The following is a 14,164-nucleotide window of genomic DNA, read 5'->3' on the forward strand; positions in this document are numbered from 1 at the left end:
AGCAGATTCCTCTGAGGTATAACGATGCTTCGAAATCCATAAACCACCATGGCTCCCTACCTGAAGGTCCCATTCTGAGCGGCTCTGGGCCTGGGCCTAGGGGAAAGCAGAGGCAGGCATCAACAGGGGCAGAGGCATGGTGACAGCATCTTCCCCCTGCCCTCTAGGATCCCCCTGGTTGTCCTCCTTGGCACAGGGAAGCTGAGCAAGGCTCTGACACCTGCCCTAGGGAGAGGCTGCAGGGCCACCAGAGCTGGACAAAGGGGTAGAACAGTGGAAAGGCCCTTCAGCATTTAACTCACCCCCACCCATTCTACACATGAGGAGAGTGAGGCCCAGAAAGGGCCGTGGCATGACTAAGGTCACACAGCAAGGCAGTGAGGGCTCCCAACTCTCAGGTATCATACTGTCTCCCATGTGATGAGGCACCCAAGGCCTGGCCATGCCTCCCAAACCACCAGTTTGCGGGGATGGGTTTGTGTCGTTGGCAATAGAGAAGCTAAATCTGGAGTCAAAATTCCTGCTAGCAGGGGCTCTTGATCCCAAATGCCTTAATTTACTCATCTGTAAAATAGATGCAGCCTCTCTTTCCCCAGGGGCTGAGTATCTCAAGAGACAGGAGAGTGGAGTAATTAATGTGGGGGCCTGGATCAAGGCGACTGGGCTCGAATCCCAGCTCTGCTACTTCCTAACTATAATACCGCTTGCATATCAGCTTCCCCATGTGTAAAATGGGTGTGATAACAGTACCTGCCTCCTGGAAGTGCTGTGCAGATTGTATGAGATAACCCATGCGCAGTACCCGGCACATAACGAGTAGTCAATTAAACACTAGTAATTACTAATGGTATTCAGGACCCAAGAGAGATACCTCCAGAGGAGGCTGCCCTCTGCTTCTCCCAGGGGAGAACACCCTGTCACTGTCCAATTCATGGCTCAGCTCCTCACATGAGGTCTCCCCATGGAGAAACTGTGGTCAGAAGGTTAAGCCACTAGCCCACCATCACCCCTAGGGGCCTATGCCAGGAAATGGGGGAAAAGGGCCAAAGATGGGAGGAGGTCAAGCTAAAGAAGGGGATGGGAGAAGTGGGTTCTGGGGACAGACACTGCCCCTACATGCCTCCCCAAGGACCCCGGCATCAGGAAGCTCGTGTTTCCTGAGCATCCAGGCCCCATGCTGGATGTTTTACATCCATTACTTTATTTCTCACAACAGCCCTGAGAGAGAGGCATTATTGTCCCCATTTTGCAGATGGGGATACTGAAGCTCCGAGGTGGAGAGTGATCTGCCCAGGTCACACAGTGAATCAGTGGTAGAGGAAGGACTGGAACTCCAGTTGTCTGACTTGTAAGTCAAGGTTCTCAGGGCCTGCCCAGCCCTCCCAGAGCCTCTGCCCCACTTCCCCTCCCTCCTCTTTGGATTCTCTCCTACCTTGAGGCTGACATCGCTACTGCTGCCCTGACCCTGGGCAAGGTCAGGGCAGCTCTGGCCACCCCAGGGCCTGGGAAGGAAGCACAAGGGGAAGGGAATGAAGTGGTCTCCTCCTGTCCAACACCATCATCCCCAGACTGGACCCAGCAGCCCTCTCCCCCACCTTCTCTCAGGGTCCTCAGCCCAGCAGGATAAGCTCTTAAAACTTTTGGGGGAAGGTCTATGTGGCAGCCTCCTCTCTGCTGCACAACCCCTCCCCCCAACCCACCCCTGGACCCGGCCACCCCCAGCCGTCAACTCCACCTCCAGAGGCAGAGAAAAAGACAGGGATAGGCTTTGATCAAAAATGGAGAAGGCCTGTATTGGGGCCAGAATACCAGAGATCTTCAAAAAGTTCATAGAAGGATTCATATTATTTTTTAATTCAATTTTTCTACAAACTTTTTTAAGTACAGGGAAAGGACAGCGCTCCAGTAATTCAAAAGTTTGCCATTTGCTGAGGCCCTCTTGTGAGCCAGGCTTAGCACTAGGTATAGTGCCTACAAGATTTCCCTATGCCTCACAATAATCTTAGAAGGTGGATATTAGTGCTCCCCCCCCCATTTTTCAGATAAGGAAACTGAGGCTCAGAGAGATGAAGTGACTTGCTTGGAGTCACAGAGCTTGTAAGCCTTAGAATTAGGACACCAGGACTGTCCCACTCCAAAGGCTGGTTGGACATCACTGCACTAATGGGGGCAAGGTGGGGAAGTGCCTTAGCCCCCTCCTGTGTGCACTCAGGCCCCCATCCTGAGGCAATCAGCAGCGATCAGAGGCCTGGGCCTCTGTGCCAGGGTCCCATTCCCACGGCTGGTGAGAACTAAGTCCAAGTGCACACATGGCATGTGTCATCACGCTGGCCTGGGAGCCCGGGCAGCCCCTCCCCTTCCCACCCCTTGGGAGTGGGAGGGATAGTGCCACCTTGGCCTATAGGGCAGGTTTCTGCCAGGCAGGATAAAGGGGGAGGGTGTGTCTTCCAGGCGGGGGCTGGTGGGCACTGGCAGGGTGTGGGCACCCCAGGGCACCCAGGCTTCCAGGCATAGGGTGGCCGGCACCTCCCCTCCCCTCTCACTTTAGGCTGAGAGAGGAATACAAACCACTCCCTTCATTCTGCCCCCACCATGCCCCCACCCCTCCTGGGGCAGGCTGAAGACAGCTGTGCCACGATAAAATCAGAACAAATTGCCCGGTAACTGCATAGATACACAAACACCCCACGCTCTTTGCGGATATACAGCCAGTGAGCTTCCTCTCCCAGCCATCCACAGAGCATTTTCTCTCCCACTCAGACATCAGCTACCAGTGCATGGGCTCAGAGAGGTGAAGCAATTTGTTCAAGGTCACATGGCCAGTGGCATGTAAGGTTAGGAGCCCAGGCTCCCTGGCTTGCAATCTCTGCAGGCAACAGTTTCAGGATGTGAGCTCTGGAGTCAAGACTGCGTAAGCTTGTATCCCGGCTCCACCACTTCCCAGCTGTGTGACTTTGGGCAGGTGACTTCACCTCTCTGAACTTCCATTTCCGTATCTGAATCACACGGAATACCTGCCTTATAGGGCTGCTATGAGGATTACATGAGATAATCCAGGTAAGGCACAAAGCAAGTGGTGAATCAAGGTTTATTGTTATAACAATCTAGAGCTATCTCAAGTACAGGGGTGACAGGGAAAGCCTCTCTGTGGCATCTAAGGGCTAATGCAGTGCAATCTAAGACAACTTGTCATACTCATGACAAAAGGACGTGAAGACCAGAGGTACGTTGCCCTGTGATAGCATCAAAGTCCACAGGGGCAGGAAGAACTACTGCATTTGCGTTTAAACTGTTGGAAGAGAAATCATTGTCTGCAGGCCACCTGCCTGATTTAGGAAATTGTAAAAGTTGTTTTAAAGTTTTAAAACAGCACGGCAACCTTTCCACATTCACATATCCCAAATCGTGGTACATTGACACATATATTTTTATGCTCCGAGACGCTCCTACACTCTTATTTGAACACTCACTACACACACACACACACACACACACACCCCAGGGCCCAGGGACGCCCCACCGGCCTTGCTCCATCTCCCCTCACCTATCTCGGGATCTGGCCTCCTCCGGGCTCTCCTTCCCCCTGCGCTCCCTCCGGACCCCTAGTCTGTCCAGGAGGCGGGTCAAGCGGGCCCCCAGACCCCCGCGCCGCTCGGCCATGGTGAGGACAAGCCACGGGGCTTTGGGGCACCCGGCGGCGGGGGCCACCCGGATCCGCTGCATCGGCGGAGGAACGCCTCCTCCGGCCCGCCCCGCTAAGCTAACAGCGGCCCCGCCCGCACGGGCCGACCCAGAGGCCGCCGTTGCCCTGGGGCAGGGTATGCGCTCTACAGGGGCCCGCCCCCACCCCGGACCACAGCCCCGGAACGCTCCGCATGAGCCCGCCCTCGACCCCGGAGCCCCTGCTCTTCGCCCCGTACGCGCTATGCAGGCCTCTGGAGGAGCCAGGAGCAGGGCCGGGGCGCGCAAACCGGGAGCTGGACCCGCATTGGGTGGGACGGGAAAGAGGGGCCCGGGGTAAGCAGGGGTCGGGAGGCGGGGGAGGCGGGGCTGAGCGAAGGGGCTGCCCCCAGGAGCAGGCGGGGGCCAGACCACGGGGGCGGGGCCAGGGCAATGGTGGGCGTGGTCTTTGTGGGTGGGCGGGGCCTATCCCAAGTAATTGGCTTCTGGCGGAGGACCGAAGGTGAGATCCGGGTGGGCTTGAAACACGGACCTCGGATACTGGTGGGGCCGAAGCTGACCCGTCACGGTGGGTTCCCTTTGAAGGTTCTCGCTCTCCGGCCTGGAGACACCTACGACCCAGAGCGGGAATCTCGCTCCGCACCGCGGTGGGGAAGCTGCCCTGAAACCCACAGAGGCGCGAACGGCGCCCCCTGCTGGAAGTCGGCCAGAGAACCCCGCTCTGAAAATTACTGTCTTATTTAGTAATAGCTATCGTTTATTGTGGTTATAACCTGGGCCTCCTACCTCCCAGGCAGTACCCTTTCCCACCTGACGCTGCCTCTCTGACTCATGAGTGGGGATGGGGAAAGCCTTGCACATTTGAGGGGATCCTCTGGGACTGCAGGGAGAAAGACCATCAGGAGAGTCCCAATTCCCCAGGGTCTGTTTGCCAGTTCTTCCGTGCTTGTAGCCTTTGTCCGGCTCCACCCCTTCCCTGAGCTCAGCACCTCGTTAGTCCTTTGCCCTCTGTAGTTACTGGTCCTGGCACACAGGGGACATCATGCTTCCGGAGCATGAGTGGACACTGATATCTTGTATCTCCTTCCTGCCACTCCCACAAGGAGGAGCACACCCTACCTGACCAGGCAGGAGTATCGGCTGAGGGGGCATTGGGGCCACACAGGAAGCGCAAGACCAGAAGGTAGTGAGAAGGAGCAGAGAGACATCTGGACAGGTGTAAAAGCTGTTCAGAAAAGAGGACAATGTGCTGATGCTGGGCAGCACAGTCTGCACCTTGCAGAGTCCTGGAGGGCTGGACTGTCATCGGTGAATTGAAATGGAGGGCCTGGTCCCAGATAGGTAACATACAGGGAGTGGAACCCAAATCCAGCTTGAAGTAGATGGCAACAGACACCCACCCCGCACACACAGGCAGCACAGGCTCTTCCTGGCTGCATCACCAACCAGCTCCCAGGTGGGGTGTGAGGACTGGTAAATACATGGTCACTTCCCTGTCCACTGTTGAAGCTCAGGGAACCCTCAACGTATCATAGAGAAAATCCTTTAATTGCATTGCCCCTGCCCCCTTCCCAGGGCATTCCAGCACCACGGCTCAGGCTAGCTGCCCTTGCTTTCCCTGGGATACTGAGGAAATCTTGACCTTGTCCACATGCAAGCCCATCTGCTTCTGTGATGTCACTGCCACAAGATCTAGTGCTCCCTGGTGCCATTGGGCAAGGCAGGAGAGAGAGGCCAAGGGCAAGTGGGAGTGAGCGAGGCTGCAGGGCTGTGGGGCGTGCAGCCGATGATGCAGCTTCAGGTGAACATGCTGGGTGAAGCGACTTTGGCAGACACTGCACTGGAAAGGCTGGGCCCCTGTGTGTAGGCGCAGGTGGGTCCTGAGGTTGCTGGAGCTGCTGAAGCACTTGTGGCACATCTGATGGGAATAGGCACTGGCATCAGCTCTGTCTTCCAGGCTGGCTCAGGATCACTGCTCCCCCTCCCCATCTTGGAAACATCCTCCTACCCACCTCTCTGTCAATGCAGGCCCAAAAGCTTTTCCTGATGATTTCTCCCTGGGGCCCACAGTATCCGGCACATTAGAGCCAGGAAGGCTTAGGTTAGTGTCCTTCTTTTACTCCCTGTGTGACCTTGTATAAGTAACTTCTCTCTGAGCCTTCCTCTCCTTATTGGTTACATAGGGCTATTAATACCTAACCTCACAGGTATGGTGGACTGAATGAGATAATCACATATAACCCTTATGTGTGTGGCTGTAGCTTCAATGGATGTAATTAACATTTACTGGGGGCAGCCGCATGCCAGGAATTGGTCTCATATAGTCTTCCCCAAGACCCTGGGGAAGCATGACTAAGTACTAGTACAACTCCCATATTAGAGTGAGAAAGCAGAGAGACTCAGATGAGTGAAGCCATTAGCCAAAGGTCACACAGCAAGTTGGAGGCAGAGCTAGAATTTGAAAGCAGGTAGCCTGACTCCATAGCCCAAACTTATAACCGTTACACTGCTTTCATTTCAACCCCTGTAAAATAGAGAAAGAATCCTGCCCTCTCATCTCCCAAAGGATATGGCCAGGCTGAAAGAGGAAAGGAGCTGACCTTGATCTGGTGGTTTTCCTACTCGGATGCTTTGCATACGCTATGGCATTATCTCCTTCGACAACCCACCCTGGGAGGTAGGTAATGGGTATCCACTCTCCAGTACCCCCAAGTTTTTACTCTCCCCCCTCAGACATACATTTTTATTCCCTCCTCCAAGTCCTGGGACTGACCTCCAATATTCCAGGCTGAGAGGGGTCGTTTTCATCTCCCCTCCAACTCTCCCCAACCCCACCTCTGCCCTCCTTTCCTGTCTCCACTTGCTCAGGAGAACTGGGGAATGGAGTCTGTGGGTGCCATCCCTCCAGGGGCCTAGAACTACTCACCAGCCTACAGGTGTACAGGGGAGGGGGAGGAGAGTCTCACCGGGCACTTGTGGGGCCGCTCCCCAGTGTGCACCAGGTGGTGCTTCTGCAGGTGGGCAAGCTGGGTGAAGCTCTTCTGGCACAGGGCACACTGGAATGGACGCTCCCCACTGTGCACACGCAGGTGGGCCTAGCCAGATGTGGGAGAGATGCTGCCAACTGCCCAGAGCCCCCAGCAGGAGGACCTGGAATCCTCCCGAATCTCTGCCCACTTCCCTGCAGGATGCTTTATTGTCATCCAGGACTCTCAATCCCCTTGCCTCTTTATTAACCCTCCCAGGATACTCCCACTCTTTGTTGCCCTGCAGGGGAGATGGCAATGGTCAGAGGCCAGGTAAGGGATACACCAGGTATATCCTGGATCAGTGTTACTCAAAGTGTAGTTCACGGACCAGCAGCATTGGTATCACCTTGGGAGCATATTAGAAATGCAGATTTTCAGGTCCCACCTCAGACCTGCTGGAGATTCCTCTGAGGCTGAATCCCAGTAATCTTCATGTTTACTAGATCCCCAGGTGGTCTGAGGTTCATTAACATTTAAGAACTCCTACCGTAAGGATCCAGTAGGGATATTCCCCCCAAACCATAACTTTTCCTCTACATCATTGGGTACCCACTTGCTCATAGCTTCCGATCTTTGCTAACACACAGGGATGTGCCCATGGACACCCCCTGCTGGACGATGTGAGTGATGACACCACTAGCACCGGCCGGCGCTGATTTGTGGGATCCCATCCGAAAAATGTTGGTTGTCACGTCTGTGGTCTAGACTTACCAAAATCTACCCATTCCCCACCTGACCTTTAAAAAATAAAGAGGCTTAACCAGGAATCCAGAAAGGATGGTTGTCCAGGAAAAGGGCTTTGCACTGGATGTTGACAGACTGAAATCAAAGCCTAACCCCATCATTAGATCAAAATAACCTTGGGCAAACCATGCCCGTTAGGAGCCTCAGTTTCCCTATTTTTAACTTAAATGAGATGGTCTTATAGATAATCTAGAGTAGAGAGGACTTTGGTGGCCGTCTCATCCTGTATCGCCTTCCAAATGAACCACCCAAAGTCACTCAGCCCTAGACGCTGCCCAGGAGTGACTTCTAGCTGGAAGGTCCTTGGTTCTAGAATCAGAATGGGGGACACAGGGGCCATTGAGGGTGCTGAGGGGAGCAGCAGTGCCCAGGAGACAGATACCTTGAGGTTGGAGAGCTGCCCGAAGCTCTTGCCACACTCGTTGCACTCATACAGGGTTTTGCCGTTCTCTCTCTTCAACGGGTACGGCAGGGCTGCTGTGCCTGCCCGGGAACCCAGCGGGGCCCGCTTTGCTGGAGCTGCCACGCCAGCACGCTCCAACCCTGAGGAGTAGGTTGGGGCAGCTCCAGGGCTTGGATTCCAGGCCTGGGAGTGTAGAGCTTGGCCAGAGGCTTGGAAGGACCCTGGATAAGGAAGCAGGGTCTCCCCGCAGGTGCTGTGGTGCCCAGGCTCATTGACCATCCGCAGCAAGCTGGGCACAGTCACAGTGGGGTAGGAGGTATTTGGGGGCAGCATGAAGAGGTGGGAACATTGGACAGAAGGAAGGGCCCCATAGGTGAATAGGTACGGTGAAGGCAGGAGAAGTGGATACCCAGCATAGAAGGGGAGGAGATGGAATGGGAGCTCCTTGGAAATGAGGGCAGGAGGTGGGCAGGGGCCGAAAGCCAAAGGGCTAGGGCTCTTTCTATTCTTCCAGGGGGTTGGGGAAGAGCTGTTGTGAGGAGAGGAGGATGAGCCGGGTGCCCCCTCGCCAGCTCTTTCCAGCGGGTTTCCCATCTTGTCCCTGCTAGGTGAGTACTTGGCTGTGAGTTTCTCTTCATCGGTGGAGCTGGCATGCAGCCCTGGTGGCTGGTGCTCTGAGCAAGAAAGAAAAGAAGGTGAGGACCCCGCAGCCCGGGGTAAAGTCCTGTTCCCCATCAAACCTGCCCAGCTGTGGCTGGGAAAGAACCCCAGCCTGCAAGCCCATTGGATGACTTGGGCAAGGCACTTCGCCTCTCTGAACTTCAGTTTCCGGGTCTGCAAGTGCACTTGCTATTAGAAGCTGCTAGCATTTCTGTAGTGCTTAACAATTTCAGGCCAGAGGGCAAACAGGTCAAGAAGCTTATTATACATCTAGGTGGAGAAGTCAAGTGGGCAGTTGGATAAACTGGTTTGGAGTTTAAAGGAGAGGTTTGAGCCGAAGACATGAATTTGGGTGCCATGGGCCCAGAGGAGATCACATAAGGGTGACACTAGATTCAAAATGGAGCCTCTGGACACCTGCGACTACATTTACATTAATCAAAATAAATATAATTTTAAAAATTCAGCCTCTCAGTCACAATAGCCACATTTCAAGTGCTCAATTGGTATGGTATTGGACAGCACAGACACAGAACATTCCCATTATTGCAGGAATTTCTATCCAACAGTGCTAGTCTAGATAAAAAGAACCAGAGAGAAGAGAGAAAGAAGAGGAGAGGGGAGGGGAGGGTTCTGGACGAGTTCCGAGGCATGAAAACATTTAGCAGGTAAGTAGAAGAAGAGCTAGCAAAGGAAACTGAGATACAGCAGCCAGGGAGATAGGATTAAAGCTAGCAGTGACAGGAAGTAAAATACCAAAAAGAAAAAAATATATTAAAGAGTAGATTATCTGCTTGGATACTCATTTATTCAGTCAATCCACCTTACTGGGCAGTTTCTTCTGTGCTCTGTGCTGGGTCCCAGAAATGAAGGACAAAGCATAATAGTCCCTGCCCTTCAAGAGGTCGCACTCATATGGCCAAATAGTGTATTAGAATACAACAAACCTAGAACATAAGTATAGATGAGGTCCCTCTCTTCTAATCAGGCCTCAGTGATATGCCCAGGGTCATAGAACTAGAAAGGGCAGAACCAGGACTCCACCCCAATTTCCCGACTCCCAGACCAGTTCTCTCATCTTATAATAAAGACCCCCTTTAGCTCAAACATTCCAGGCAGACAAAATGCTGTCCCCTACCCCTGTGACTTCAGCTATACCAGCTTTTGTACCAGCTCATGCCTGAGAAAGCCCCTGCCAACCTCCCCTGGCTCATGTGTCACCATGGTGAAAGCCCCCTACACCCTCAGGCCAGAGCTCCAGGCCAAAATGTGGGAGTGAAGTGTGCCTGAGGCTCTGTCCTCACCAATGACACTGAGTCCCCTCCCCCTTCCATCCCCAAACCAACAAGTGCCCCCACCTCCAGCCTTCACCAAGGTGCAGGTGCAGCCCCATGCCCTGGGCTTACTCATGCTCAAGGTGTCCTCTCTGAGGCCCTGTGGGGCTGTGCCCAGGGGTGCCGGCTGCAGGGTGTATAGGTACAGGTCCAGGCCCTGCGGGCAGGCCAGCAGGGCTGACCTGGCTGGTGCCAATGGCAAAGGGCACAGCCAGCTGGCACAGGATGCGCCATGAGTGTCCACTGTGTCTGGAAGTGGCCTGCAGGCTGAGAAGACCTGTAGAGCAGGGGGCAAGGGGCTTGGGGGCTGGTGGCTGGGACTTGTAGGTCCCACCCCTTGTTTGGTTTCCAAAGGAAAGAAGAAGTTAAGACCCCCCCATACACACCCTATATCTGTCACTCAAATGGCTTCCCCTTTCCTCATCCAAAGATTTCTTTCCCCAAGGACTTTCTCACCCACCACAGGACTCCCCTCCCCCTGCCCCCTAGAACCCCATCTATCCCTGCTCTCCCTCCCCACCTGAATCCCCTCCCCTGACCACCTTGGTCCCCAGCATATCTCAGACCATCCACTGTGTTTTGAATGGAATCAAGGTGAACCTGGGGAAAATCCTCATTGTATATTAAAAACCATGAGATGGCCCTGAGCTCCCTCCCACTAATGCCAAGGCCATGGTCATACCAGCCAGACCTTCTGCATGGCCCTTTCCCTTCTTATTCTCCACAGGAGAGTCTGAGCCCCTGGGGCATGGGGAGAGGGTCTCTGGCACCTCAAGGGCACCCCCTCATGATGTGCCTGGGGAGGGGGTGCTCAGGACCAGGGAGGATGGGGATCTAGGCCCCATCAGATATTCCCCACTCCTCCTAACATCACCTCCTGCCGTAAGCAGACTGCCCCCAAAGATAGAGCTAGGACCCCACCTTACCTGGTCATTTTGGCAGAGCTGAAAGTCCAGGCAGGGGGACAGGGAGCCCCCTCTGCTCCCCAGGGCCTTGGTCTTGTGGCAACAGCCCAGTTGTGTAGCTGGTTCTCCCTTCATGCCCGTACTATCTGCTGAGAAGACAGGTGAGTCACAGGTGAGCTGTGAAGGTCCTCCAAATAAGAGCCTGGGTTCTAGGACGGACTCTTCTGCCGACATGCTGTGTGACTATGAGCCAGTCACTTCCCCTCCTAGCCTCAGTTTTCCTATCTGCAGAATGGGAGGGGTTGGACTGGCCGATGCATAAGGATCTCATAGTGCTAACATTTAGAAGCCAGTTTGCGGGCCGTCCCGTGGCTCACTTGGGTGAGTGTGGTGCTGACAACACCAAGTCAAGGGTTAAGATCCCCTTACCGGTCATCTTAAAAAAAAAAAAAAACAATAGAAGCCAGTGACGCTTTCTGGTAGGTGCAGAAAGGGGGTTGAATGGAGACTCGCCAATCAGAGGTGACGAGCAGATGCGGCCTGAGAGAAGACAGGAAGGTCCTCAAGGAAGTGGCTCCCAAGAGAGTTCAGAGAGCTGAGGGAACATTCCAGATTCTCAGGGCCACAGAGAATTGAGAAGCTGCCCCCTTCTGTGCTGATGGGTCCACAATGCTACCAACCAGAGGCTCCCCTACCAAGGGGAGCCCCTGCATCCTAGCTCATCCAGACAGCTTTTCTGGGCAGCTAAGGACACTTCCACATCCTGTCACCCACACGGCCCCAGGCACAGCGCCCTCACCAGGGATAAGCCTGAGAGAGTGAGAAAAGAGCCTGCGGGTGCCCCTGCCTGGCCTGATAGGAAGATGCCCGGAGTGCCCAGCTTCTGCTCATTTAGCACCTTGCTTCTCTGCCATATCACATGAAACCACAAAGCACAGGAGTCACCTCAGTCTGGTAAATGCCCCACAACCCCTTCCCTTCCCCTCAGTGACCACCCTTCCCTCCTTAACCCCAAAAGCCCCTTGGGCCCTAAAACCCTCACTGCGGCGTCTCAACCCTCCAAAACCCCTTCTCCTCTCCCTCTTTCCTGACTCCTCCCAACCTCGCCTTGGGTCTCAAAACAAACACCTGCGAGCAGCCCTTCACTAGCTCAGCAGTAGTCACCTCTAGCTGGAGGAGGGGAGGTGGGCAGGCGGGCAGCAGCTGCCTGTGGCTGTGGTCCCAGTGGGTGTGAGAGATGACAGGAAGGTGCTACATTTGATGTTGTCAGAAATAGGAAGAGGGGGGACAGGCAGGAAGGCCTGGGGATGCTTAGAGACCTGACAAAGAGGAGCCATCCACCCAGCCTTTAACTACCCATGGCAACTCTGCAGGACAACTTGCTGGTTTCTGGATTGCAGCGAATGGGATTTACTGGAATTTCAGAATGTGTTGGGGAATGAGAGGGGTTTATCTTGTTCTCAGAGAAAACAAACGGCTGAGCAGGGCTTAGAGGCTGGAGTTGGGGTCCTTCTGGGTAGGGGGCCAAGCTGAGACAGAGACAGGCAGTCACAATGATAGGGAAGACAGTGATGGTGACAGGTGGGAGCAGGAGCAAGCAGAAATGGTAACATAAGAGGCAGAGACGGTGGTTTCAGCAGGGACAAGAACAGGCAGAGACAAGAACAGGTAACACAGAAAGATACAGGTGAGAAGAGAATGGAGCAGGAAACTGATCTCACAGAGCAGGGGCCCAGGATACATCAAAAACATCCTTCTCGTTGTCCAATCTAGGACCTCCTGATCTTCGGAAATTCTATGCTCTGATTCAGATAGAAAGCTCAGGCCCCAAGAGGGCAAGAGATAATTCATATAAAATGGAGGTAAGCATGACTAGATACAGAAACAGTGGCCTCGTGGGCCAGGAAGCAGCTTTTTAGGCTGAGCAATTTGATTACTCCTGTGAGCATGAGAAGGTGCACCACCTCTGGGACCTCACATAAGTTCTAGTGTGTTCCAGCCTGGCCCAGGGTAACATAGCCCCAACCAGTCATCAAATGCCACCCCAGCCAGGCCACCCAGGGACATCTCAGACTATCCACCATGGGCATGTCACTGGAGTTTCTCTGCCAGCTCAGTCCCTAGGGCTGGGACTCACCTCCCCTATGGCTTCCATCCCTTCCTATCATGATTATTTGCCCTTATAACTGATCCCTACATGTCTGTGAGCATCTCAAGAACAAGGGACCACTGTCTCTTCATTTTTGTGTCTCATGTAGACATTTGTCAGGTTTTCAGGATGCCCAGCATCTGGAACTTTCCACCCACATGAGTCTTCAGGGAGGCAAAGGGCACCACCCACGAAAAAAGGCAAAATGGTTAGATGTTTAATTCCAACCTCCCTCCCCCAGCACGTGACACAGGCACACATGGGCTAGGCCAATCAGATGCCCCCACCCAGATTGTGGATCTAAACCAATGGCCCAGAGGTGGCAGGTCAGCAGAGATTCCTCTCTGTGATTGGTATGGTGCCATGTCCAGCTTCCTGGGCAGAGGGGGAAAGAAAGAGGGTCAGAGGAGGCTGCAGAGTCCTCAGGGGGCTGGTCCTGGGGTGTGATTTTTGGCTGTGGTCCTGGCTGCTCCTGGCCTCCCTTGATCCTACCTGGCTCTCAGCTTTCCCAGACCTTCAGTAAGCTTCCCCAACATCTTTTAAGTAAATTCTTTTTTTGCTTAAGTCCTACTGAAATGGTTTCTATAGCATACAACCAAAATCCTGCATTATACATGCCCAGAATAGAAGATGAAGCAACAGGGCTCAGGCTGGAATATTCCAAGGCTCAGAGTAAATAGCTACCTTTACAGCTTACTTACTATGTGCCTGGCACTGTGCTAGGGGCTTCATAAGCTTTACCTCAGTTTAATCTTCATGATAAGCCCACACAGTTGGTTTTATTATTCCCATGATCAACAGAAGCTCAGAGAGAGAAAGCAACTCTCCCAGAGTCACCCAGCAAGTAGCCAAGAGTTCTTAGTGCCAAACCTCAGACGCTGTTGTCTCTTGTCAATGTCAGTTCCCCCCCCAATGCCACACTCACCCCCTCATTTACACCCCTCATACTTTCTTCCCAGTGCCCAGATGACATTCCCTGGCATTCTCCCCTCCCCCAGTGTCCCTCTCAGTATCCTTCAGCTGACTGAAGGAGCTTCTCCCATAGCACCCCTTGCAGTCTTGGTTCACCAAAACTCCTCTCCCCAAAAGCTAGAGCCCTCCCAGACTCCCAGGCCACAAGGCTTGCTGGGAATGACAGGAGAGTGAAGGTCACTGGGCACCCAAGGAAGACCCCACCCACACCTCCAAGGAGGGTCCACACACACCTTTAGCTTCCATCTGCCAAGTCCATCCCCTCCTGGCATCACATTCTGCTCCCA

The 14,164-nt window shown here is 53.9% G+C and overlaps 1 protein-coding gene across 1 annotated transcript; it reads right to left on the reverse strand.

Annotated features, from left to right (window-relative positions):
• Positions 1–5,275: 5,275 nt before the first annotated feature.
• ZNF683 (zinc finger protein 683) lies at positions 5,276–10,891 on the reverse strand. The gene is made up of 5 exons (XM_063105726.1): positions 10,778–10,891; positions 9,924–10,128; positions 7,837–8,531; positions 6,648–6,776; positions 5,276–5,599 (listed from the first exon to the last, which is right to left on the reverse strand). Exons 1-5 carry the CDS (start codon positions 10,889–10,891, stop codon positions 5,276–5,278), a joined length of 1,467 nt encoding a protein of 488 aa, XP_062961796.1.
• Positions 10,892–14,164: the final 3,273 nt, after the last annotated feature.

The sequence above is a fragment of the Cynocephalus volans genome, chromosome 8 (assembly GCF_027409185.1).
Source record: "Cynocephalus volans isolate mCynVol1 chromosome 8, mCynVol1.pri, whole genome shotgun sequence".
Taxonomy (NCBI): Eukaryota; Metazoa; Chordata; class Mammalia; order Dermoptera; family Cynocephalidae; genus Cynocephalus; species Cynocephalus volans.

Coding starts and splice junctions, on each gene's coding strand:
- ZNF683 (XM_063105726.1), bottom strand. CDS start 10,891: ATGAAGGGAGAACCAGCTACACAACTGGGCTGTTGCCACAAGACCAAG. Junction 6,777..7,836: donor GGCAGCTCTCCAACCTCAAG/GTATCTGTCTCC, acceptor ACATCTGGCTAG/GCCCACCTGCGTGTGCACAG. Junction 5,600..6,647: donor AGCGGCCCCACAAGTGCCCG/GTGAGACTCTCC, acceptor TATTCCCATCAG/ATGTGCCACAAGTGCTTCAG.